Consider the following 24,174-nt stretch of genomic DNA (forward strand, 5'->3'; position numbering starts at 1 on the left):
CCTCGTTAAGTAATTGTACATTGCTGTAATGTACTAGCATGCTGTATATCAACTTTTTATAAATTACAAGTCCAAAATTGGTAACTTTTCTTTTATTTAAATAAAACTTACAATTATAATTTGTATTAAACCATACATTTTTAAATATTGCAAAATCCAGGAACAATACTACACTCCTGTATTTAGTTGATTGTTAATATTGCAATTTCTTTAAAGATGCATAACCTGTACATGTGGTTTCGAACACTTCTTAGCAATATATTAGAATAAGTAAAAAATTTGTTTTCAATACTGCTGTGGCTTATTGCATCAGGCCAGATGCAAACCACTGTAATACAGGCAAGGCAGGCTGTATAATATGAACAAAAATGCTCAACTGTGTAACAATCGTATGCAGTACAGAGTGTTTTGATACTCAGAGAAAAATAAAAGAACTTACATGGTGAAAAGTCAGTAGTTGCAATTTTAGATTGCATGCTTCATTTTTATGCCAAAAATATAGTCAAAAATATTTTCTAAAATTGGGTGTTTCTGTAAATCAAAATTGTTAATTACAAAAACAATAGTCATAACAATGACATGGAAACAAAAAAATAAATCATAAGTTTGATAAGATTTTGACTGTACTTTGTAAAACAAATTAAACAATCTGTCAGTTTCAGTAACTGTCTACATCTTACTATATACCAAGTATAAAATAAATGTATCCTAGATGCATATCAAGCGGTATATACTAAATATTGTAGAAACTAAATTTTCTGTACTGTTGCTTTGCAATGATCTGTATCGTAAGAAGCACTATACAAGTAAACTTGAACTGAATTGAATTTTATATGATGTTTCAAATGGATATTACCTTTGATTTAGTGAATATCTTTAACACTTTTAGTGTTTTTAGTACTTTAGTATTTCAAAACCCAGGAATTGCACATCCTTTTACAATGATAATCATTTTCTTACAACATGATATCATGTGGCATAAGCTTATGCTAATGTCTGAATAATGATAAAACAATTCATACATTTATGACAAATATCCTCAGTAAAAAATATATCAAAATAGCTTTTGAAGGGGTTTATATGTTAAAATATTTTCTGCATGAAAGTAAAAAAAAAAACAGCCTCTCCACTGAATAACTACTGTTTTTGGTTTCACCTTTGCTTAATGGAACTTTAATGATGCAGTGTAACTTTACATTTTTTTCGTTGTCAGAAATGTGAATCCCAGCTGATTTTGTGCTGAGTACAGCCTCCTCCAGGTGTAAAATGTTCTTAATTATCCTTGTTAAACTTGCATCTGAAATTACAGAATTTGTGTTATGATTTAAAAAAAATCTAACATCAAAAATGACTGATAACTGAATGCAATATAATAAAATGACTTACCAACTCATCAAATCGTTCATCTGGTTTAGCACGCCACTATCAAATTGCAGCATCAGATGTTTGTTTAGCAGCAGTATCTTGGGGCGCATCCTCTGTGTATGTCACCTGACATGGGGAATCTCCAATATTATCTACAGCATCCTCCCACACATCCTCCTCTACCTCTGACTGAGGTTCTGTTGAAGTATGCCGCAAGGAAGCCTTCCCATTTTCTTCATCTGATATACACTCTTGAGTTAAAACTGATATCTTTACCTCTTTCGCAGCCACAAATGGTGGTTCAACATCTTTAGACACAACTGAAGCCTCTGACTTTGCTTCCCTTTTCTCCTGTTCAACTACCTGCAACATTGTTTTCTTTACTTCTGGTGTAGCAACAGGTGGAGCTGTTGCTACTATAACTGTGGCAACAGCTGGTCCCATCACCCCATGGGATAAAGGTGTCCCGGTCACAGTGGGTGCCTCCATCCCAGTTACAACTGATGTTGCCTTTACTAAGACCATGGCTGGTGTTGTCCGTGTCTGTGCTACCTGTTCTTTCATTGGTGTTTGTACTGCTAGGATCACAGCAGGTGCTTCTGGTACTGAAACTGGTGTCTCCACCTCTGGTCCTGCAGTCACTGCTGGTAGAAATACTGGAGGTGCAGCCTCTTTTGCAATCACTGAAACCAGAACTGGTGTCTGTACCACTGGGATCATAACAGGTCTCTCTGCCATTGCAATTGCAGTTGGTGCTTCTGTTGTAGTTTCTAGTACTAGGCTCACAACTGATCTTTCCACTACTGAGATCACAACAGGTGTTTCTGCTGCTGCAGTCACTGCTGAAACAACTGCTGGAGGAGTAGCTTCTGTTACTGCAACTAAAACCTGACCTGGTGTCTGTACCACTGGGTACACTACTGGTGTCTCAACCACTGCAACTGGAGTTGACTTTACAAACGGTGCTTCTACTACTGGGATCATAACAGGTGTTTCTACTGTTGCAGTTACTGCTGAAACAACTACTGGAGGTGTAGTGTCTGTTGCCTTCTCTGAAACTTTACCTGGTGTCTGTACCGCTGGGGTCACAACTGGTGTCTCAACCACTGCAACTGCAGTTGACTTTACAACTGGCACTTCGACTACTGGGATCATAACATGTGTTTCTACTGTGGCAGTTGCTGCTGAAACAACTACTGGAGGTATAGTGTCTGTTACCTTTTCTGAAACCTGACCTGATGTCTGCACAACTGGTGTCACAACTGGTGTATTAACCACTGCAGCTGGAGTTGACTTTACAACTGGTGATTCTACTACTGGGATCATAACAGGTGTTTCTACTGTTGCAGTTACTGCTGAAACAACTACTGGAGGTGTAGTGTCTGTTACTGCAACTAAAACCTGACCTGGTGTCTGTACCACCTGGGTCACCACTGGTGTCTCAACCACTGCAACTGCAGTTGACTTTACAACTGGCACTTCGACTACTGGGATCATAACATGTGTTTCTACTGTGGCAGTTGCTGCTGAAACAACTACTGGAGGTATAGTGTCTGTTACCTTTTCTGAAACCTGACCTGATGTCTGCACAACTGGGGTCACAACTGGTGTCTCAACCAATGCAACTGGAGTTGACTTTAAAACCGGTGCTTCTACTACAGGGATCGTAACAGGTGTTTCTACTGTTGCAGTTACTGCTGAAACAAATACTGGAGGTGTAGTGTCTGTTACCTTCTCTGAAACCTGACCTGGTGTCTGTACCACTGGGGTCACTACTGGTGTCTCAACCACTGCAACTGGAGTTGACTTTACAACTGGTGCTTCTACTACTGGGATCATAACAGGTGTTTCTACTGTTGCAGTTACTGCTGAAACAACTACTGGAGGTGTAGTGTATGTTGCCTTCTCTGAAACTTTACCTGGTGTCTGTACCGCTGGGGTCACAACTGGTGTCTCAACCACTGCAACTGCAGTTGACTTTACAACTGGCACTTCGACTACTGGGATCATAACAGGTGTTTCTACTGTGGCAGTTGCTGCTGAAACAACTACTGGAGGTATAGTGTCTGTTACCTTTTCTGAAACCTGACCTGATGTCTGCACAACTGGTGTCACAACTGGTGTATTAACCACTGCAGCTGGAGTTGACTTTACAACTGGTGATTCTACTACTGGGATCATAACAGGTGTTTCTACTGTTGCAGTTACTGCTGAAACAACTACTGGAGGTGTAGTGTCTGTTACTGCAACTAAAACCTGACCTGGTGTCTGTACCACCTGGGTCACCACTGGTGTCTCAACCAATGCAACTGGAGTTGACTTTAAAACCGGTGCTTCTACTACAGGGATCATAACAGGTGTTTCTACTGTTGCAGTTACTGCTGAAACAACTACTGGAGGTGTAGTGTCTGTTACCTTTTCTGAAACCTGACCTGATGTCTGCACAACTGGTGTCTCAACCAATGCAACTGGAGTTGACTTTAAAACCGGTGCTTCTACTACAGGGATCATAACAGGTGTTTCTACTGTTGCAGTTACTGCTGAAACAAATACTGGAGGTGTAGTGTCTGTTACCTTCTCTGAAACCTGACCTGGTGTCTGTACCACTGGGGTCACTACTGGTGTCTCAACCACTGCAACTGGAGTTGACTTTACAACTGGAGTTTCTACTACTGGGATCATAACAGGTGTTTCTACTGTTGCAGTTACTGCTGAAACAACTACTGGAGGTATAGTGTCTGTTACCTTTTCTGAAACCTGACATGATGTCTGCACAACTGGGGTCACTACTGGTGTCTCAACCACTGCAACTGGAGTTGACTTTACAACTGGCGCTTCTACTAAGGGGATCTTAACAGGTGTTTCTACTGTTGCAGTTACTGCTGAAACAACTACTGGAGGTATAGTGTCTGTTACCTTTTCTGAAACCTGACATGATGTCTGCACAACTGGAGTCACAACTGGTGTCTTAACCACTGCAACTGGAGTTGACTTTACAATAGGAGTTTCTACTTCTGGGATTAAAAGAGGTGCCTCTACTGCTGCAGTAACCACTGATACAACTACTGGAGGTGCAGGCTCTGTTACCATAACTGAAACTTTACCTGGTGTCTGTACCACTGGGGTCACAACTGGTGTCTCAACCACTGCAACTGGATTTGACTTTACAATAGAAGTTTCTACTAATGGGATCACAACAGGTGTTTCTACTGCTGCAGTCAATACTGAAACATTTACTGGAGGTGCAGTCTCTGTTACCATAACAGAAACCTGCCCTGGTGTCTGTACCACTGGGGTCACAACTGGTGTCTGATCCACTGCAACTGGAGCTGAATTTAATATGGGAGTTTCTACTACTGGGATTACAACAGGTGTTTCTACTGCTGAAGTTACTGCAGAAACATCTACTGGAGGTGCACTCTCTGTTACAATCACTGAAACCTGACCTGATGTCTGCACAACTGGGGTCACAAGTGGTGTCTTATCCTCTGCAACTGGAGCTGAATTAACAACGGAAGTTTGTAATACTGGGAACTCAACAGGTGTTTCTACTGCTGCAGTTTCTTCTGAAACATCTACCAGAGGGACAGTCTCTGTTACCATCACTAAAACCTTACCTAGTGTCTCTACCACTTGGGTCACAACTGGTGTCTCAACCACTGCAACTGGAGGTGACTCTACAATAGCTGTTTCTACAGCTTCTGATGTTTCTGATGCTGCAGTTGCTGCTGGAGTTACTGGAGGTGCTGCATTTGTTGCAATTACTGAAATCTGAGCTGGTGTTTCTACTGCTGGTGTCACAAGTGATGTCTCTGCGGCTGAAGTTACTACTGAAGTTTTTACTTCTGGGATCATAATTGTTTCTGATGCTACTGGAGTTCCAGATGATGTACCTACTACAGGAGATACAGCCTCTGCCACTGTCATTGAACTCATAGCTGGCATCTCAGTGTCTGGTGTCTTTGCCATTTCCACTACAGTTGGTTTTACTGATGTGACGGAGACAATGAGAGTTTCAATTACTTGGCTTACATGTGTTTCTGCAAATGAGGTCACATCTAGTGTAACCTCTTCTAGAGGTACAGTTTCTTTGACTGAATCAACAGCTGGAGTCTCCACAAAAGATGTTACTGTGGCTGGGATCTGTAATACAGGGGACACTACTGTTTTCTCTACTGTAGCTGGAGTTGATTTTACTTCTGTGACAGAAAAAACAGGTGTTTCTACAACGGTGCTCAAAACTGGTGTTTCTTCTATTTTAGTAGTCACTGTTCCTGTACTTACCACTGGAGATGCAGCTTCTGTTACTATTACTGAACCAAGATCTGGTGTTGCTACCACTGGAATCACATTCTGTATCTCTACTACTGGGGACACAGCAGTCTTCACAATCACTGATTCGACATTTAGTGTTTCGACAGGTGTCTCTTTTACAGGAGGTACATCCTTTGACCCATTGCCTAGAGTTACAACTGGTGTTAATTCATCTAAAGGTGTAGCTGGTGTCACTACCACAGAAATAACAGTGGGAATCTCCACTACTTGCTCTTTGATCACCGTTGTTAACACTGATGTGTCAGAGTCTATGTTTTGATTTTGTGATGTAACAGCGGAATTATTGGTATCAGTTGTTTTTGCCATAGATGTAACCACTAGTGTTTCTAATTCAAGTTCTTTAGCCACTGAGGTGACAACTGGTGTCTCCACTTCCAGCTCAGCTACTACAGCTGTCTCTACTTTCACTTCTGATACCACAGGAATTTCTACCTTTGGTTCTCTCACTTCAAGTGTCTCAGCCCTGAGTTCACTGACTACTTCTGACTGTATCTCAGAAACAGCAACTTCTGGTGTTTTTGCTGTTACTTCAGAGGTCAGTGGTGATTCTTGTGCAATGGTTGTTATTTCGATTACTGCAGGTATTTCATCTTTAATTTCTGTCTTGTCTACATGCAACTCATTTGACAGTATCTTTTCTGTAACCTGTTCAAGAGATTCACATTTTAGACTAGCATTTTCATCTTCTTCATTCTCCTTTTCACTCATATTACTAACCTCTGTTTCTGCAGCAGTATAATTTTGTGCCAGCACTGTGATGGTAGGTATTTTAATCATAGTCATCTCTGAATCAACCCCTTCTGGTTCTGGTTTGGGAGCAACAGCCATTGTATCTTTTTCTTCTGGAACTGCAATTTCTTTCATTTCTGATGATGTCATTGCTGGGGACTGGTCACCATCTATTTCTTCACCCTCTTGTTCTGTTGCTTTTGGTAGCTTAGATTTTGAAAGAACCTGTGTTACTGGTTCAGGTACCATAGGCTTCTCTTTCCCAGATTGTTTTGTTGTGTTCTCAATAATGGCAACCATTTCTAAAACTTTACCAGTTTTAATATTCTCTGTTGTTGCTGGTTGTGCAATTTCTGGTGCTACAGGTTCTGCTTCAACTTCTGGCAATACTATTTCTAGCGGTATTTGTATGACTTCAGACCTAGTGTGAGGCAATTCTGGTGTTTCTGTGTGCTCAGATAAATCTTTTGAAAATGCTGAAACAACTGTGTGTTCTCTTATTTTATAAACCATCTCTCCAATTTCACTTCCTGGATCAACAATTATTTCAGGAGATTCATAAATAGGAGTTTCATTGCTGCCAGTGTTTGTCAGAGGCTGCCCTTCCTTCACTGCATGTTCCTCTTCCTCTTTCACAAAAATCCCATCCGTTCCATCTTCCACTTTATCATCCAAATGCATTTTAGTGTCTTCTTTCTGGTGCTCTTCAGTCTCTTCAACTAATACTGGTTCTGGAAGTGACACCCCCTTGGCTGGCAGCTGTTCTCTGGCTAATGATTCATCTCCAGCTTCTGAAATATTTTTAACAGCTTCTGAAGCAACATCATCCCCTGTTTCTTCTTCTACATGTATTTCCTTAATGTCCTGCTGTGCCGTTTGTTCATAATCTTTTTCTTGTATTTTCCCACTGATGTCCTCCACAGCCACTGCTGAATCACCTGCTAATAAGACTGCATCTTTTATGTCAAATTGTATTTCACAGGCTTCAACTTGCATTGATTCAGCTGCTTCTAATTTTAAACTCCCTTCTAACCCCAGTGTCTCTGCCTGTATGTGATCTGGAATTGGACTTATAATACTATCAGTCGCTGTGACTTCCAGACACTCCACAGCAGAAGCATTAATTTCTATTTCTTTGACTTCTTTACTTATGTCTGTATCACCTTGTGTCGAAGTCTCAACTAATTCAGTTGATGCAGGTTGATCATACTCAGCAACGAACAATTTAACATCTGAAAGCGTGAGGTCTTTTTCAGGTTCAGCCGCTACTGGTTGTTCATATACAGGTTCCTCTAACACTGAATGCAGTGGACACTCTGTTTCAGGATCATGGGTGTAATCTGACATAACCTGTTCCAGCCCAGCTTCACTTTGCATTGTCTCAATTACCTGTCTGAGTTCAATACTAGTTGTACATTCCTCTCTTTGTTTCTCCATATGAGTCTCCTCTGATTCTCCCACAAGAGGCTCTGCCACTAACGGAATAACTTGCTCTACACTTAGCTCAGTTTCAGTGGCAGATTCCTTTTCACTTACAATTAATTCCTGATACTCAGTCTTTAGTTTCTTAATTTCAGCCTCATAGACCTCATCTGTCCAAAGTCCTGCAACTTCAGTTTCATTTTTAAAGTTATCAGAGACTAATTCAGTCGGGACAGCATCACTTACTTCAGGTATTACCTCCACTAAGGGTGCAGGGAGATGTTCTTCAACAGATTCTATTTCTTGAGATTCCAGTCCTGTACATATTGCTGTTGCCTCAGTTTTCTTATGTGCAACCAAAACCTTTGTTTCCTCTGTTGTGGAGGACTGCACAATATAAGGTGAAAATGATATGGCCAGAGATTCTTGGCTTTCATCTTTTGTAGTTACTGACTGAACACTTGGAGTCATGCAGATAGATTGAATAGCTTCCTGTAGGATCACATCTGGTGTTTGTAAGCCATATTCAGCTGACACTGGTGTAAAATGCCCAGATGACCTGGGTGAATTGGTTAGTTGCGAGACTGCCGAGACCATTTCAGTAGTGTCATCCCCAATAAATTGTTCACTTGATGGTTCTGGGGCAGTGACCGCATCTGCTGTCAACTCCACAATGTCCTCAGCTAAGGTGTCATCCTGTGTTGTCCACTCAGCAGAGGATTTTGGTGTTTCAATGCTTTCCTCAATGATGCCTTCTTCTGGAATATCACTCAGTTGCTGATGTTTGCTCAAGAAGTCTGTAAGTTCTTCAAAGTCTTCTGGTAATCCACATATGACTGTTGGTCCAGTGTTAATTGGAACTGTAGCTGCAACTTTTGGCAACAAGTTATCAGATGTGTCTTGTTCTAACACTGGTGAAGCCATCTCTGGCATCTCATGTTCTATTGTGATTTCAACTTGTTGCTCATGCAACTCCTTCAGACTTTCAGGCTCAATTATTTCATACTCAGACAGAGGAATAATAGCTGGGGTCTCATCATCTTCATCACCTGTTTTATGATCCTTTGCAGCCCCATCGGACGATGTCTGGTCTTTGCTTTCATCTGATTTTCTCTTTTTATGCCCTGGAATGAGTTTCTTCATAGTAAACGGTTCGTCTTTGTTCATCTCACTATCTGAAGGTATCTGCTCAGGGGTACTATTTTCTCCAGTTCTGACCTTTCTCTTCTGGATGACCATTTTTTTTAACGTCTTCCATGTGGATCCCATCTCTTCTTCAGCAGGACTTCCACTTTGTTCATTAGATGATGTGAGATGATCATAATCCCCCTCTGTTGAACTTCCCAATGGAGAGTCAGTTGCTTTTTCATATACTTCTCTTTTCTCTGGTGTTTCATCCTCATTTGTTTTTCTAGCTCTTTTTTTAGCAGAACCACCACAAATCAGTGCCTCCCAGGAAGCGGTGGTGTCAGGTTTCTTTTTGGTCTCTTGAGGGCTTACATTAGCCACCAGCTCCTCTTCATCAGGTTTTGGTTCCCCAACCACTGGTTCCTCCACTTCTGCGAGCTCTGTCAATTCCAAGGATGGTTTTGGGTGTTCAGAGACTTGTTCTTCTGCCTCAATCACCTTTTCTGCAGATTTACTTTCTCGCTGCCTTTTTGTGGAAAATTTCCTGAAAAGTCTTTTAAGTGGACTTCCTTGTACCTTATCTTTCTCTAGAGAATTCTGAAACTCTCCTTCAGGTAACAATGTGTCATTGTCTTTCTCCTGTGTATCTTTTTCTTCCTCTGATGTAATATGAGGGATATCAAGGCATATACATTTACTGTCTTCTTTTTTGGCCTCTTCTAAACCCATTCTCTCAATTCTCTTGATTTCGTCTTCCTTACTCTCTTTTAGCATTTCCTCTTCTTTCTTTTTCTTTCTCAAACTGGCAAAAATTCCTTGTGTAAAGAATTGCTTGATTGGTGAAATTGGTTCCTCCAGCTCAGGACTTCCTTCTTTTTCCAGTTCTTTCTCAGGTGTGTCCTCCACATGATGTTCCACTATCTTTATGTCCTGATCCAGCTCTTTTTCATTGTCTGTTTGTTGAGAGGGTTCAGCTGCATCAGGCTGGGAAGACACCTCAATTTCTCGTGTCTCAGCAGGTGTGTTTTCATTTGCTGCTACTGTACTGTTCTCCTGGGTGTCACTGGAGTCCTCTGAGGGACTTGTAACTTTTTCTGCTTGTCCATCTGATTCAGTGTTTTCACATGTGTCTTTTTTTAGGGTAAACTTAAATCCAACAAATCTGAAGATTTTTTTGAACCCAACTTCACTGATATCATCCTCCTCAGTTTCCTCCTTCACAGTCACACTATCTGCATCAACCATCTCTGTGCTCTCATTCTTCATTACTGGTTGAAGAGCATCCATTTCCTGGATGTCTTCAATTGTTTCTGTGCCATCTTCTTTCAGAGTAACAAACCCTGAGCCAACTGACAATGAATAAATAAATAACTAAGAATGAAAAGTGCCATGGTAAGTGTATACTGAAAAAATATTTGATATTTACTACTATAAAAAAGTGGTGTTCTCATTTCACTGGGAATAAATAATGGAAACAATTAAAGTAATAGCAATAATATAGTTTTACATACCATCTGCAAGTACTCTCTCCTCAAAGTTGCCATTTAATTCATCTGCATGGTTGCTTGTCTTTACATTCAAACTGGAGATCTGGCCATTTTTCTGTAATAACTACATGTAAAAGACAGGACAGATTAAGGAGTGACTAACAAAGTAAATTATATTTAAATTATTTGTCATTACATTATTGTAGCTCTTATCTATACATATTATCTATATACTATTTTTGGCAACAATCAGTTTGTCTCATCTATATACAGCATGGCTCACTCAGGCCAAAGAAACTACGGAAAAGTGCAACTATGCAATTATGATGTCTGAATTCAAGTTAAGAAATTCCTCAAACATTTTTACAAAAGTTTTCACAATAATATATTTTCAGAATTTTAAGTGTCTAACTACAATGTAGTTTGACGGAGATGGCCCTTGGGATAACTAACAAAACTAAATAAATGAACACATTTATGGAACCGGAGTATCACAAAGCTCTCTTTTGACTAAAAGCCATCTCACAGACTTCCTGTTAAACCATGGCTGACCTCATCATGTTTTACATGGAAAATCGATGCACCCAGTGCAGTAAGGGAGAATTCCAGTAATCCTTTGGGAATAAGAGCACTATCCCTCCATTAATGTGCACACATTAATACAAAAAAAAATTCCAAAACTGAAAGGAGTTTTTTCAAAAACCGAAATTACATTTTAAAATTCTTAACCTACACATTTATTCCAATAAAATAATTCAGAGCAAGCAAACATCAAAGGAAAAACCACAACCCACATGATAAGAATCAGTTTAGTAGTGATTATACACATTTAAATGTAATTTAAAGTTTGGAGTCAAGTAAAAAAGATACCATATTATTTGCCAGACACTGAGGAATAAATGCAGTTTATTATATCTGCAATATTAACAGACATACTTGGCAGCTGACATCCGAGTTCATCCAAATATGTCAACTTCTCAGACCACAAGCCTTCAGTGATAAATATATACAGTATATATAATTAATGCACATCAAACAATGTGCTCTCTTATTAAACTAAACTAAATTGTCTAATCTGAACTACCAGAACCAGAGCATATTTTGTTCATACAGTGAATTTAGGCCAAACACCTATAAATAGGACAAAGTCACCTACTCTTCTTTCTTTTGACTCTCATTACTGCGGTTAAATGACTGTAAATGATAGTCAGGTTATTGCATTATGGGTATTCTTAATACATTTTCTTCAACAAACAAAACACACTTTCATCCTAATCTAACTTATTTCAGAGAGCCTGACAATATGACCTTTCTTCATACAGCTACATCTGAGAATCTGGTAAGATGTTTCCTCATAAGAAAAATCACAAATAAGATCTGTTTTGAATATCAGTTGTTTCTTTCTAATAAAAAAGCAATGAACTGCTAAAAATAAATGCGTAAAATAATATATAGTTTGACAACAAAATACTATTTCAGTCTTTCTATATACATCAAAATTCCATGTTTAATCCAATGTGCACTTGCTATTTCTGTATATATTAAGACATTTACTTGCAATTTATGGGTGAAAATTGTTTAAAAGTTGAGTAAATTGTTTTAGTCGGCTGTATCTGAAAATCTTATCCTGTAATAAAGACTCTCTATTTTCTCTCACTTTCCTCTCTACTTTTTCACAAATGTGCCAAGATTTGCCAAAGCACCAAAGTCCACACTATTTTATAAATCCTAAAAGTAGGCTACCTCGGAAATCCCTTCTCCTCAGCTAAAAAGAGCAGCACTGAACAATAAATCGTTCCTGTCTACCTACAGATAATTTTGAGCATCATATAGCCTAATGTTCTGCATTACCTTCAAAATGCCGTAACGGAGGCAGCACACTATGTTTTGAGTTGTGTGTCTTTAGATTCAGAGCTCGGGGTCTTTGAAACTTTGTGAAGCATTTCTCTGCAGCAGGAGTCTGGTTCATGCATTCTACCTTGTTATCAGCACCGGCGTCGTCCCGAGCATCGCTCTCCGCTGCAGGGAGCTCCTCCACCGCTGTGTCCTCCTCACATCTGCTGTCCCGTTGCGCGGAGGATGCCGTAGCTCCCATTTCACAATCCTTCTCTCGTTCTCTTCGGTCTCTTTCCTTTCACCCGATTCAACTGCAAGCAAAAGGGGGAATACCTGTAGATGAGTGCTGAACGGTGGTCAGACTCAGAAGTGATGCCGTTGAGCTCGTTGCAAACTCTTTTAGGACACATCCTGCCTGCATCACATGAACACATTGGCACGCCTCAACGCATCAGTGGGAGAGAGAACAGGAGTCCCGGGATGACCGAGGGACAACCTCTAGTACAATTAATGTTTTTATCCCATGATTATGCTTCTTTATCCATCGCATGTATTTATGTAGATTCCAATGACTGAGGCTTTGAGGCAGTGGCGTAGCCTAAAAATAGATGCAGAATTATTTTTTATAGTCTCAATAAAAAATGTTTACTAAACTTGGGCTATTGTTGTTTACTTAGAATATATATATATATATATATATATATATATATATATATATATATATATTTCGCGACTCGGTTGATTCAGTTCGGCACTTCGGAGCCTGTTCCCAACTCGGTTGATTCAGATCGGCACTTCGGAGCATGTTCGCGACTCGGTTGATTCAGATCGGCACTTCAGAGCATGTTCGCGACTCGGTTGATTCGGTTTGGCACTTCGGAGCATGTTCGAGACTCGATTGATTCGGATCGGCACTTCGGAGCCTGTTCGCGACTCGGTTGATTCGGATCGGCACTTCGGAGCCTGTTCGCGACTCGGTTGATTCGGATCGGCACTTCGGAGCCTGTTCGCGACTCGGTTGATTCTGATCGGCACTTCGGAGCCTGTTCGCGACTCGGTTGATTCAGATCGGCACTTCGGAGCCTGTTCGCGACTCGGTTGATTCAGATCGGCACTTCGGAGCCTGTTCGCGACTCGGTTGATTCAGATCGGCACTTCGGAGCCTGTTCGCGACTCGGTTGATTCAGATCGGCACTTCGGAGCATGTTCACGACTCGGTTGATTCAGATCGGCACTTCGGAGCATGTTCGCGACTCGGTTGATTCAGATCGGCACTTCGGAGCATGTTCGCGACTCGGTTGATTCAGATCGGCACTTCGGAGCCTGTTCGCGACTCGGTTGATTCAGATCGGCACTTCGGAGCCTGTTCGCGACTCGGTTGATTCAGATCGGCACTTCGGAGCGTGTTCGCGACTCGGTTGATTCAGATCGGGACTTCGGAGCCTGTTCGCGACTCGGTTGATTCAGATCGGGACTTTTGAGCATGTTTGAGATTTTTTTAAATTCAGATCTGAACGTCGAAGCAGGAAGTGTTTGTCAAACAGTTAATTGGTGATAAATGAATATTTGGACTTGAGGCTTTTTTTTTTTTACCTGTCGATTCAGCATGTACATGGACCCACACACAAAGGTGGACACACTCTAGACTTAATCATCAGTAGAGCTCTAAACTTTTCATCCATTGTTTGAGGCACTCAAAATAACTCCTATTGTGTGTGGAATAACTGTATTTTTATATTTAAACTTTTTTAGCAAACTTTAATTTAAAAGTTGTAAAAATGAAGCACATATCTTCTCATGGGAATATGAGGGGAAGCACTTGATTGTACTCCAAAACAATGTATTCTGTGATGTAATTTGTTTTTAAAGCAATTAAACATCAAATGATTTAATTTAATGTCACTTAAGCACAGTAAATCCAATTTAATAATTTAGAAAACTAGAACAATCAAAAGTCAAACCAGAAATCCAGTTCACATGGCCCACTTATTTATATAAATAATCCATTATGAAATTGTGTATAGTATGTGGGACTCCCTAAATAATAACAGGTTTTACTATTCCACCAATTCTAGTGAGACACATATTAATGACATTCTAGAGAATTCTGTGTTTCCAACTTTATTGCAAACGTTTGAGGAGCAATGTTTTCTGTTCAGAAAGAATGAACCTTTCCCTGTATGTTAAATGTCAACTTTCGCTAAATGTTAAACACTGATTAAACATGGAACCTTCATGGATTTGCAACAGTTTAGATTTAAGTAAAGACGTCTGGCTTGCCGTTGGTGGTCCAGCTGATCTTGAAGATCAAAACAAGTTCATGCCAGTAAATGTTTTCATGTTGTTGAAGCAGAAAGGCTATGCTTTTCTAGTTTTACATGCTACAGCATTAAGATATGTCCTGACAGGAATAGACAAATCAAGGGGCTGTGCATATACTTTGACCACATACATGTGGCTCAAATCTAATATTACACACCTTTCAAAGAACGACTTACCTTTGGTGAAGTATGAAGCTTAAAACGTCATGTTGTTGAGCTGCTTTCCTATGGCAGAGATTGGACATCTCTTTCTGTACGCTGAGAACAAACACTTATTTCAGTAATCCCAAACACAAGGTGAAATAAACATTGGTGTGACTCGAGAACAATGAAAGTGAATGTCTTACAGAAGCCCAGCCAAAACCCTGATCCTAATCTAATTGTGAATCCACATGCAGCACTATTTACGGATGTAGAATTTGTAATTCACTGAAATGAGAAAATGAAATAAAGAACTCCAAACAACTTTTCAACTTTAATAAACATTAAAAGGCATCCAACAACCACTTCATCTGAAAGCTCTGCTTTTAGTGTTACTTATACTGTAAAAAAATAATGTTACAGTAGCTTGTTTTACAAGAAATCAGTATTTCACTTTTCTTACTTCAAATAGACTTTTTCAGTCATTTTGGCCAACTCATGCCCCAAAGCAGAAAGTATGGGCACAGGGTGAATTAAAATCAACTGACTGGTCAAATGTTATTCAGAGGAGGAACAGCCTCCATCATAATGCAATTTGAGATTAAATGAGGGCATGTGAATTCACAAGCATGACAAACAACCCACTACATAAAATGCTCTGCAGTGGTTTTCTTATGTTCTGCATTTCTCAAGGAGTTCATCTAAACACATTTTCATTCCTTCAGAGGAAAAGTTTAACCTTTCAAGAAAGGTCAAAAGACCTTTTGTCTATTACATAACTTAACATAATATTACACAACTAAAGTTGTTCATTATTTTGCGCCCCCTCTTGTAGTTTTGAAACCACGATTTTCCCAAACGGTAAACATTTATGATGAACTTTTCTATACAGATAATGTAGACACAAAGGCTGTCAAGCTCCAAAAAGGACAAAACTGTGGCATAACAAACCTGGCAAAATCTCAAGAAACATGAGAAGCAATGGTGTGTGATGTCATGATGTATTTGGTTCATGTTTACATGCATGCATTTACACACAGACACACTGCATCTCATGGTATATCATTTATCAAGCTGTTATATTCAGCCTTGTATTGGATTGCAGAACAACATTTGTTATGAATTATTATTTGTCATTTATGCTGCAGCAAACAAAAATTCAACCCACTTGGAATGCCCAGTTGGGCCACAAATGACAAACTTGTCTCAACAGCCTGAGTCAGGGCTCAAACACAGAGACACACCTCACCTTTAACCATTCACTCAATTTTGTTTTATGAAGAACATTATCAACGTTACTACTGAAGATCAAGATAACACAAAACAGGAAATAAACACATCAAGGGCAGATGAAATATTCCCGTTAGCTCATCTGCTGGTGCACAGATGCTGTGGATCATCAGCAACATAACATGTCGGTGGTCTGAGCCCACCCAACACAAAGTTGTTTGAACCCAAATCTCACAGGAAACTTGCATCACTTACCATAGAGCAGGAAGTGACAGTTCTACAAGCTGTTCAATAACCTTTGGACTTCATCACATTCCAAATGCATGCACATTAAATCCAAGTTTGAGTTCTTACAAAAGACATAAACAAGCAAACTACTAGAAACAGGATCATATGGTTAACTAAAACCATTAAATTATGTTACTTAAAATAAATCTTAACTGAAATAAAATAGTTTCGGATAGTTAATTTCTCATTTTCCTTTAGTTTAAATTGATTTACTGAAATAACTAAATGGTAATAAAAAAATTAAATAATTACATACACTGTAAAATGATTGCTGTAGTTATTACAGCCTAAAATTATATGATTCAGTATAAGTAGTTTTGTGTGTGCATTCATTCTTAAAATAGACTTCAAATTATAGGCTTAGTTAACTTTAGCTGGCTTTTGAAGTTATATCAACAACATTTCAATTAGAAATAATTGCAGCAACATTAAAATATTAAATAAAAACACTAAAACTTTAATAAAAATTTATAAAAAAATCTATAATGATTAATTTAATAAATAAATGATAATTGAAATAATTGAAATGAAAAAAAAAAACAGGAATAGGATACAGTAATTGATTTTAATATGCAAGCTGCAAACACATTGCCACAACAAAAACACTTTAGAAATCATTCAGTGGCAATCACTAAAAACACTCAGAGAGTTTTGTCTGGGAAAAGACCTCAAACATTTTCTTCAGAACGTACACATTTAGTTAGTTCAGTGAATGTGGAAAACTCATAGTTTTGATGTATCATTGTTCATTTAAATTGAACAGTTAGCTGATGTTGAGAAAAAAACAACAAATTATCGTTGTTTTTTTGTTCCTTTATAAAGGAAATGGTTGGTTACAGCACCGGACAATTACTGAGCTGAGAAAGATCTCCAAACACATGACAAACATGAACACTAATTCAATCAAAAGCCCTGAAACACTGTGGAGATTCTCATACGAAGTTAACAGGATCAGTTAATTTGAGTCACAGTTCGGCTAACCAAAACCAGCTGATGTTTTTTTCAGACATTATGAAGCTTAGAAGTCCCTGGACTCAGGATGAAACGATGTCTGTGAATAATCTACAGGCATGCACTATGCACATCCCTCTCGGAGAGAAAGAGTTAGTCTGTCTGCGTGTTCGTCCATGCAATTTTGTTTTGCAACTAGTTTGTTCAGAGTGTCGCCAATCACAGATTTATCAAATCATGTTTGAAGAGACATTCATTATGTTTGCATTTGTAAATGTAACCTGGAGCAATGAAATGAAAATTTCTAAGTTTGCAGGATGTTCGATTACATAATTATGTGGTTACTTGCTAATGGTAAGAGAATTACAGGCATCTAATTTGGTGTAATTTACTGTAATGGGAAAAAAAAAATTCCAAAAGGGTTGAATGCCAGAGGACTTTTGAGAAAAAGGATGTATATTTATGTATGTATTCTACTGTATATGTTTGTATGCATTTATTCTTTTTTTATGAGAACAATGCTACAACCTCAAGCATTGTTCAAGTTGCTACATTTTCATTTTTGTAATAAATACTGATGTAAGAATTTTTATTACTCTAAAAAAAATTGTACTTCCCTGGAGGAATAGTATAACAATATTGCATATATTATTCACACTCGTGTAATGTTTGTTGGGTAACATCTAAACTGGTTTTATGGCAGAAAAAATATTATTTAATGTCTACCTCAAACTGACTTAAAATAGATTAACAAAAACACACATGTTCTGCACATGTAGATTAGGATGAAAAATTGAAAACACTCTGCGATCTGCCTAATTTCCTTATCCTTTCCAATATGTTAAAGACCTGGACTCATTTTGTCCCATTTTCTGCATAGCAGATTAACTAACAATTGTAATTAAAACTATTTGAATAGTTTAAAGAAACCATTCTTGCTGTTCATGATAGGTCATGAACTCTACTGCCATAAAGTCCAAGGGATTTTAATTATATTGCTTAAACTTTTTCCTAAAGTGATTTAATATCCTAATGTAATGATAAAAATGACATTCTGACCATATAATTAATTTGAGAAGCCTCTGTGTTTGCAGTGTGTCAATGTTTACTGTGCCGAACTTCTCACAAAGCAGAGACTGCAGGTAAAGGATGTAATTCAGCTAGATGTATAACAAGTCGAGCATACAGTGAAAGCACTTTCAAACAAATGTTATGTCTTAACCTAAGCAGATTAATGTCATACATACAGTGTACAAAACTGGTAACTTCATAAAACAGGAACATTTTAATAAATTCAAATTTTGCAAACTTTTTTTTTTAAATGCACCAACAGTGTTAAGCTTTATTAAATATTTTTATTTATTAAAAAAAAAAATATATTTTGGGATATTAAAATTGGTGCAACCATTTTTATAGTGCAACGAGAAAACCTTCCACGACAAATGACAGGATTTTTGTTCTTCTATTTGTTTATCCTGAAAGAAGCTTGATGCTTTAGATACGAAGTTTGATTCTAAATACTTGAGAATTTAAATAGATAAAAGTCAGAATTATAATATGCTGTTATTTTTTATTATTTTTTTGTATTATGTCAGATAAACAGTCAGTGTTTTTTGTGCATAGATCAAAAACAGAATGCATCCTTAGAATTCTACAGCTGTAAGTCGTAACCATCAGGAAAAAAAAAAACTTGAAATATTTCAGTTTGTGTGCAATCAATCTAGAATATAAGAAAGTTAGCTTTTTGAATTCAATTACAAAAAATAAAGAACTTTTCCATGATATTCTAATTTTCAGAGATGCATCTGTACTTGTGGCTTGGTTTATAGTGGATACCGGGGAGACAATAGAATTATACAGTCAGTGTAATGTGTAATTAGTCTGTATGACGGTAGTTTACAGAATTATTGTATTTCAGGCCATGATGCAAGCACTAAATTTCAACAGAAAGAAAAAATCCCTGAGACCCTGAGAGTAAGGAAGGAACCATGGTTCAAAGAGGAAACACAGACTCTTCTGGTCAACCTAGATTTTGAAAAAAGCAAAGGAAACAGAAAGAAGCAGCAATGCTCAAAAACATGAGTTCAATAAATAGCAGAGCAAAGAGCTAAAACTTAACACAGATTTCAATTCTTCAGTGAAGAATTGGTCACAAGTTTATGAGAATCATTATCCAAGCTCTACTGCCATCATGTGGTGTGTGCATGAACCAAATGACCAATTCCATTACATTTCATTAATTTACAGAGATAAACATCTGATTATTTAAACATCTCATGTAAAATATTTTTTGCACACACCACTGAATTGTGTTGCTTAGTGTGACTACGTGTTGGGCAGATCATTTGCTGTTTCACTTCTGCTTTGGTTCACATGATTACTCTGACTCATCTGGTTTGCCATTTGTTCTAGAAGTAGTTTTATAACAAATGTAAACCAATCTATAGAGTTAGAACACCTTAGATCACATTTATGAGGCTCAACACCTTTTAACTCCACCAAAACATTTATAATTACTCATATTTAAAATTGCTAACTGAAAAATAATTGACTTTGGAAATGTTTGTGCTTTGACCAATATTTCTAAAATTCCTTGACATCTAAACAGAATGTGACTATGTTATGAGTTAACCAGGCCTATATATCTGCTCTAAAGGGTTAATTGTTTAAAGTAGTAGCATAGATCAATAGGCCTGTAGCCACATACTCAAGAAGACAATTGGTTTAGGTATTGTTACCAGAGAAACTGTCAAAATATTCAGAATTAATGAGTGCATTACAGAAATGCAATGAACTGTTTGTCCTATAGGTTGTCAATCAAGGGTAAAAGACTAGAACATTTTATCACAGGATTGTTGGTCTGAGGCTGCAGTATAAGCACCACCACAAATAACATTAATAAAATATATATATATATATATATATATATATATATATATATATATATATATATATATATATATATATATATATATATATATATATATATATTTTTTTTTTTTTACAATTAGTATTGACAAGTTAGGCTCCAGCACTGCCACAATTATAAATTGATTATTTTTTCAACTGGCTTGGTAAAAATAGAATAGATGGATTTTGCACCACAGAATCAGCTACTGTGTTTACATTGTGGTAGTAAAAAAATCTGCATTGTGTAAGCTGAAGATTTTAAAAGAAAAATGATGGGAAGGGATTTTAAACATCCAAGTTATGATCATATTTGGAGGAAAGTGTGGTATTTTAGGGGTTAAGAACTCAAAATAAAGATTAAAACATTAATGACATCTACCACTGCACTACATTAACATATATGTTTGAACATAAAAATACCTAGAAGACTTAAATATTACAGATACATTTATCAATAGCCTACATACACAATTCCAAACATTATTAGTTTTTGTTAAAAGTAATTTGTACTTGAAAATAACTGCTGCAAATATATATTTTTCCAGATACAAAAATGCACAATATTGTACTACTGCCATGGTAAATGTTTATAGGATAATTCTATATTTAAAACTTAAGTAAACGCCAGTAAACGTTCGTGTTTTGACCGTAGACTGTATGGTTTTGACTTGTCGGAAACTCCCACCAGTCAAAGTCAGTCAGTCATTCGACTGAAAGTTATTTCCTGCAACGATGTGACACGAGAAGGTGATGCCCGTTAGCAAACGATAAAAGCTCGCGTTTAAAGGGTTTCAATTGAACGAGGGGACATGAAATAAGGTAACGTGAAAGTTTATGTATCATTTTAACTTATTTGAATTCGATTTATACAAACGTTTGTCGCGAAGCTGTTTAGCGGAACGTCAAATCAAACATTTACTCTTAAATTAAACATGGAAATTTCAATTTCGACACGATTGCTGAGACGGTTTAAGCTCTGTTCTCCTGTTTTATTTAACTTCGATTGAATTGTGGTTGATTTTGTGAGACCTAGCTTGGTTTATTTTTGAGGAAGTTAAAATTAAGATGATTAGTTACTTTTTTATCTAATTGAGAAACTGAACTATCATTGTTCACAATATCAAAAAGATATCGTCAGTTTTAATTTGTGGCTGCACTTGCACACAATCTTAAGATTAATATGTACATTGTGAACAAATGTAATATATCAATGTTGACTTTACATCCGGGAAAGATGGTCTTAGAAAAGACTATTGTTTTGTTCGCTTGTGTAGCTATAATTGTGGTTTGTATGTGCATAATGAGACAATAATGATCTTACTTAAGGATTTCAGATTTAAGCACTTTAAGTCATATATTTGTTCTTATTGCCTCATGGTGTTCAACAGAGGACTTAAGGGAAGTCCCCACCCTTTCTGTACAGTATTTTCTCTATGGTGACCATATCGGGTGGGGAATGTGCAGCATCATGGTTGCCATTGCGGTGACTAACTAAATGACAAGTACGTCTGGTCTTGTATTTAGTTTAGCTGCATGGTGAATGGTTGCCGCTGTACTGAAACCATTGATGAAAGGCTTTCCGGCCTGCATTGTGAACTGTGTGTCTAATTGTATATTGATCCAGTGTGTCTGCATAAGATGCAATAAAGATCTAAAAGCCTGTCATAATATCAAACAAACTGAATCTCCATCTGGTTTGATCTTTATTTCCCAGGAAAGATGAGAGACAGACTGGTAGAACTGGGAGGTGTTGCCACCAAAGACCACAAAGAGGAAGACCAAGTAGATAGCAGAGAAGATGTGGACAGTGGTGAATTTGAACAGCATGCGGTTGTGTTTGAGGGTGAGGACATCATGGAAGATGTTTTTAGAGAAGCCCAGTCCATCCAGAAAGAAATCACCCAACTCCGTATGGAAGTGAAGAGGCTGGGCAAGCAGAACACACGCTTTCTCACCTCCGTCAGACGCATTAGCAGCATCAAACGTGACTCCAACACGATCGCACGCAACATCAAAACCAAAGGAGAGAACCTGTATGCTCGGATACAGAAGATGGATGCACTTTGTAAAGAGTTGGAGGAGGAACACGGAGCCCATTCGGCTTTAGTGCGCATGATACGCGGTCAGTTCATCTCTATAACGAGTTCTTTTCACGAGGCCATGAACGAGTACAACAGCGCTGAAATGGCACAGAGGGACAACTGCAAGACTCGCATCCAAAGGCAAGCAGAGATCATGGGTAAAGAAGTGACTGGAGAACAAATCGAAGAGATGATCGAGACGGGCAAGTGGAACGTGTTCTCTGACGACTTGCTCACAGATGGGCGCACCGCTCGCTCAGCGCTCAACGAGATCGAGAATCGCCATAAGGAGCTTTTGGAGTTAGAGAGTCGCATCAGAGACATCCATGATCTGTTTTTCCAGCTGGCCTTACTGGTGGAGGAACAAGGGCTCATGGTGGACAACATTGAGGCCAATGTATATGCCACCCAAGACTTTGTGGCTAAAGCCACAACTCAGATAAAGAAGGCTGTCAAATACAAGAAGAAAAACCCTTGTCGACAGCTCTTCTGCTGCTGTTTTCCATGTTGCAATAAATGATCTCGGTGTTACCGCCTTAACCATTTCGCAAAAGCCATAGCATATGGCTAGTCTGGCATGCTAGTGTTAACCGTGTCATGTGATGTGCTCTGAAGAGACCAACAGAAGCCCAGTGCCTGCGCTTGATGGTTATCATTCTGAAAAAACTTTGAGTTTTCTTGTAAACCACAGGAGCTGCAATGCAAATGAGCTAAAGTGATACTGCGATCTCGCTGCTAAACATCTGCGAGAGTCACAGGCCATTCACGTGATGTGTTAAAGATATAAGATATAACCACAAGTAAAAGTGTTTATTTACGCCCATGTACAGTGCACCAGCAAATATTATACAGAAACATGTTTTACTGATGAATCCACTGCTTTATTTTAATGTACATTTATTTGTGTATGTATGGTTTGTTGCATTAATTTAATAAATATTTTTAACTTTTAATGCATTTACATTTGTTTGATCACCATATTATTCTGGACCGTTCCTTAAAGGACATTTATGTAATGCATAGCATTGCATCAGTGTAGGTTTTCCAAGTTTGAAAGTTTCTTCTGCAATATGACTTGCAAAAGAGATTGCATAAAAGTGTTTGGTGGTTTAATACGAACCCTGCAATATTATACATTTGAACAAATACTGAGAACTATTTCTTTACATTTTCATCAGAACCGATGTGAGAAATCAATCTTCTGCTTCTTTAAGAACCACATTTGCATGCAATGGGTTCAGGTCAAGGAAATATGGCATTTAAATCACACAAGTTTACCAGGAATGGGATTTGAGCCCACACAGACATTTGTCCATTGGTTCTTAAGTCCAACTTATCCATTCAGCCAACCTGATCACCAGAGGTGGGTAGTAACGAGTTACATTTACTTCGTTACATTTACTTGAGTAATTTTTCGGGGTAACGAATACTTTTCGGAGTATATTTAAAGATGGGTACTTTATACTCTTACTTGAGTACATTTTTTGGGAAAAATCTGTACTTTTACTTCGTTACTGTGGGCGACGCCCCTCTCGTTACTTTATCTTAATGCAATAAATGCTTCAGTTTATTCCAAACGCGCCGTCTACTTTTCTCTGGACAATGAGCGATGCCCATTCGCGAATGATTCATTCTTTTGAGTCAACTCTGTTCAAAGGCTTGATCAAACCAGTCGGCAAACGAGTGAATTGGTTCATGAATCAGTTTGATTGAGTCGTTCAGTTCCATGCTGCACGCGCTGAGCTCTGAAGCGGTTCACTCTGAGTTGTAACGTTTAAGAATACCAGCAGCGTTGAAAACGTGGCTATGGAACTGCACTGAATTGAAAGCTAATCTGCAAAGGCTATTATTTGCTTGCGGTGGAGATCCTACTGTTTAACAGGTAATAACTTGGGCTACATTCGATTACAGTACACGATACCACTGTGTCATTAGTTTGTTGTACGTGTG

At 38.1% G+C, this 24,174-nt stretch overlaps 2 protein-coding genes across 15 annotated transcripts; one reads left to right on the forward strand and one right to left on the reverse strand.

Moving 5' to 3' along the window:
- Positions 1-77: 77 nt before the first annotated feature.
- Positions 78-12,810, reverse strand: akap12a (A kinase (PRKA) anchor protein 12a). 14 transcript variants are annotated; one of them, XM_052580571.1, is made up of 5 exons: positions 12,445-12,810; positions 10,491-10,590; positions 4,807-10,328; positions 1,387-3,792; positions 78-1,297 (listed from the first exon to the last, which is right to left on the reverse strand). In XM_052580571.1, exons 1-4 carry the CDS (start codon positions 12,559-12,561, stop codon positions 1,426-1,428), a joined length of 8,106 nt encoding a protein of 2,701 aa, XP_052436531.1. In that variant the 5' UTR covers positions 12,562-12,810; the 3' UTR covers positions 78-1,297; positions 1,387-1,425. The 14 variants fall into 14 exon arrangements, with proteins under 14 accessions (XP_052436531.1, XP_052436527.1, XP_052436523.1 ...); XM_052580567.1 differs by having other exon boundaries at positions 1,387-3,642; positions 4,144-10,328; XM_052580563.1 differs by having other exon boundaries at positions 1,387-3,951; positions 4,123-10,328.
- Positions 12,811-20,798: 7,988 nt separating this feature from the next.
- LOC127976660 (syntaxin-11-like) lies at positions 20,799-23,177 on the forward strand. The gene is made up of 2 exons (XM_052581248.1): positions 20,799-20,962; positions 21,858-23,177. Exon 2 carries the CDS (start codon positions 21,863-21,865, stop codon positions 22,742-22,744), a length of 882 nt encoding a protein of 293 aa, XP_052437208.1. The 5' UTR covers positions 20,799-20,962; positions 21,858-21,862; the 3' UTR covers positions 22,745-23,177.
- The last annotated feature ends 997 nt before the right edge of the window (positions 23,178-24,174 follow it).

This window comes from Carassius gibelio, chromosome B17, assembly GCF_023724105.1.
Source record: "Carassius gibelio isolate Cgi1373 ecotype wild population from Czech Republic chromosome B17, carGib1.2-hapl.c, whole genome shotgun sequence".
In the NCBI taxonomy this organism is placed as follows: Eukaryota; Metazoa; Chordata; class Actinopteri; order Cypriniformes; family Cyprinidae; genus Carassius; species Carassius gibelio.

Coding starts and splice junctions, on each gene's coding strand:
- LOC127976660 (XM_052581248.1), top strand. CDS start 21,863: ATGAGAGACAGACTGGTAGAACTGGGAGGTGTTGCCACCAAAGACCAC.
- akap12a (XM_052580560.1), bottom strand. CDS start 12,561: ATGGGAGCTACGGCATCCTCCGCGCAACGGGACAGCAGATGTGAGGAG. Junction 10,591..12,444: donor ACGCCGGTGCTGATAACAAG/GTAGAATGCATG, acceptor TTTTACATGTAG/TTATTACAGAAAAATGGCCA. Junction 10,329..10,490: donor GGAGAGAGTACTTGCAGATG/GTATGTAAAACT, acceptor ATTCATTGTCAG/TTGGCTCAGGGTTTGTTACT.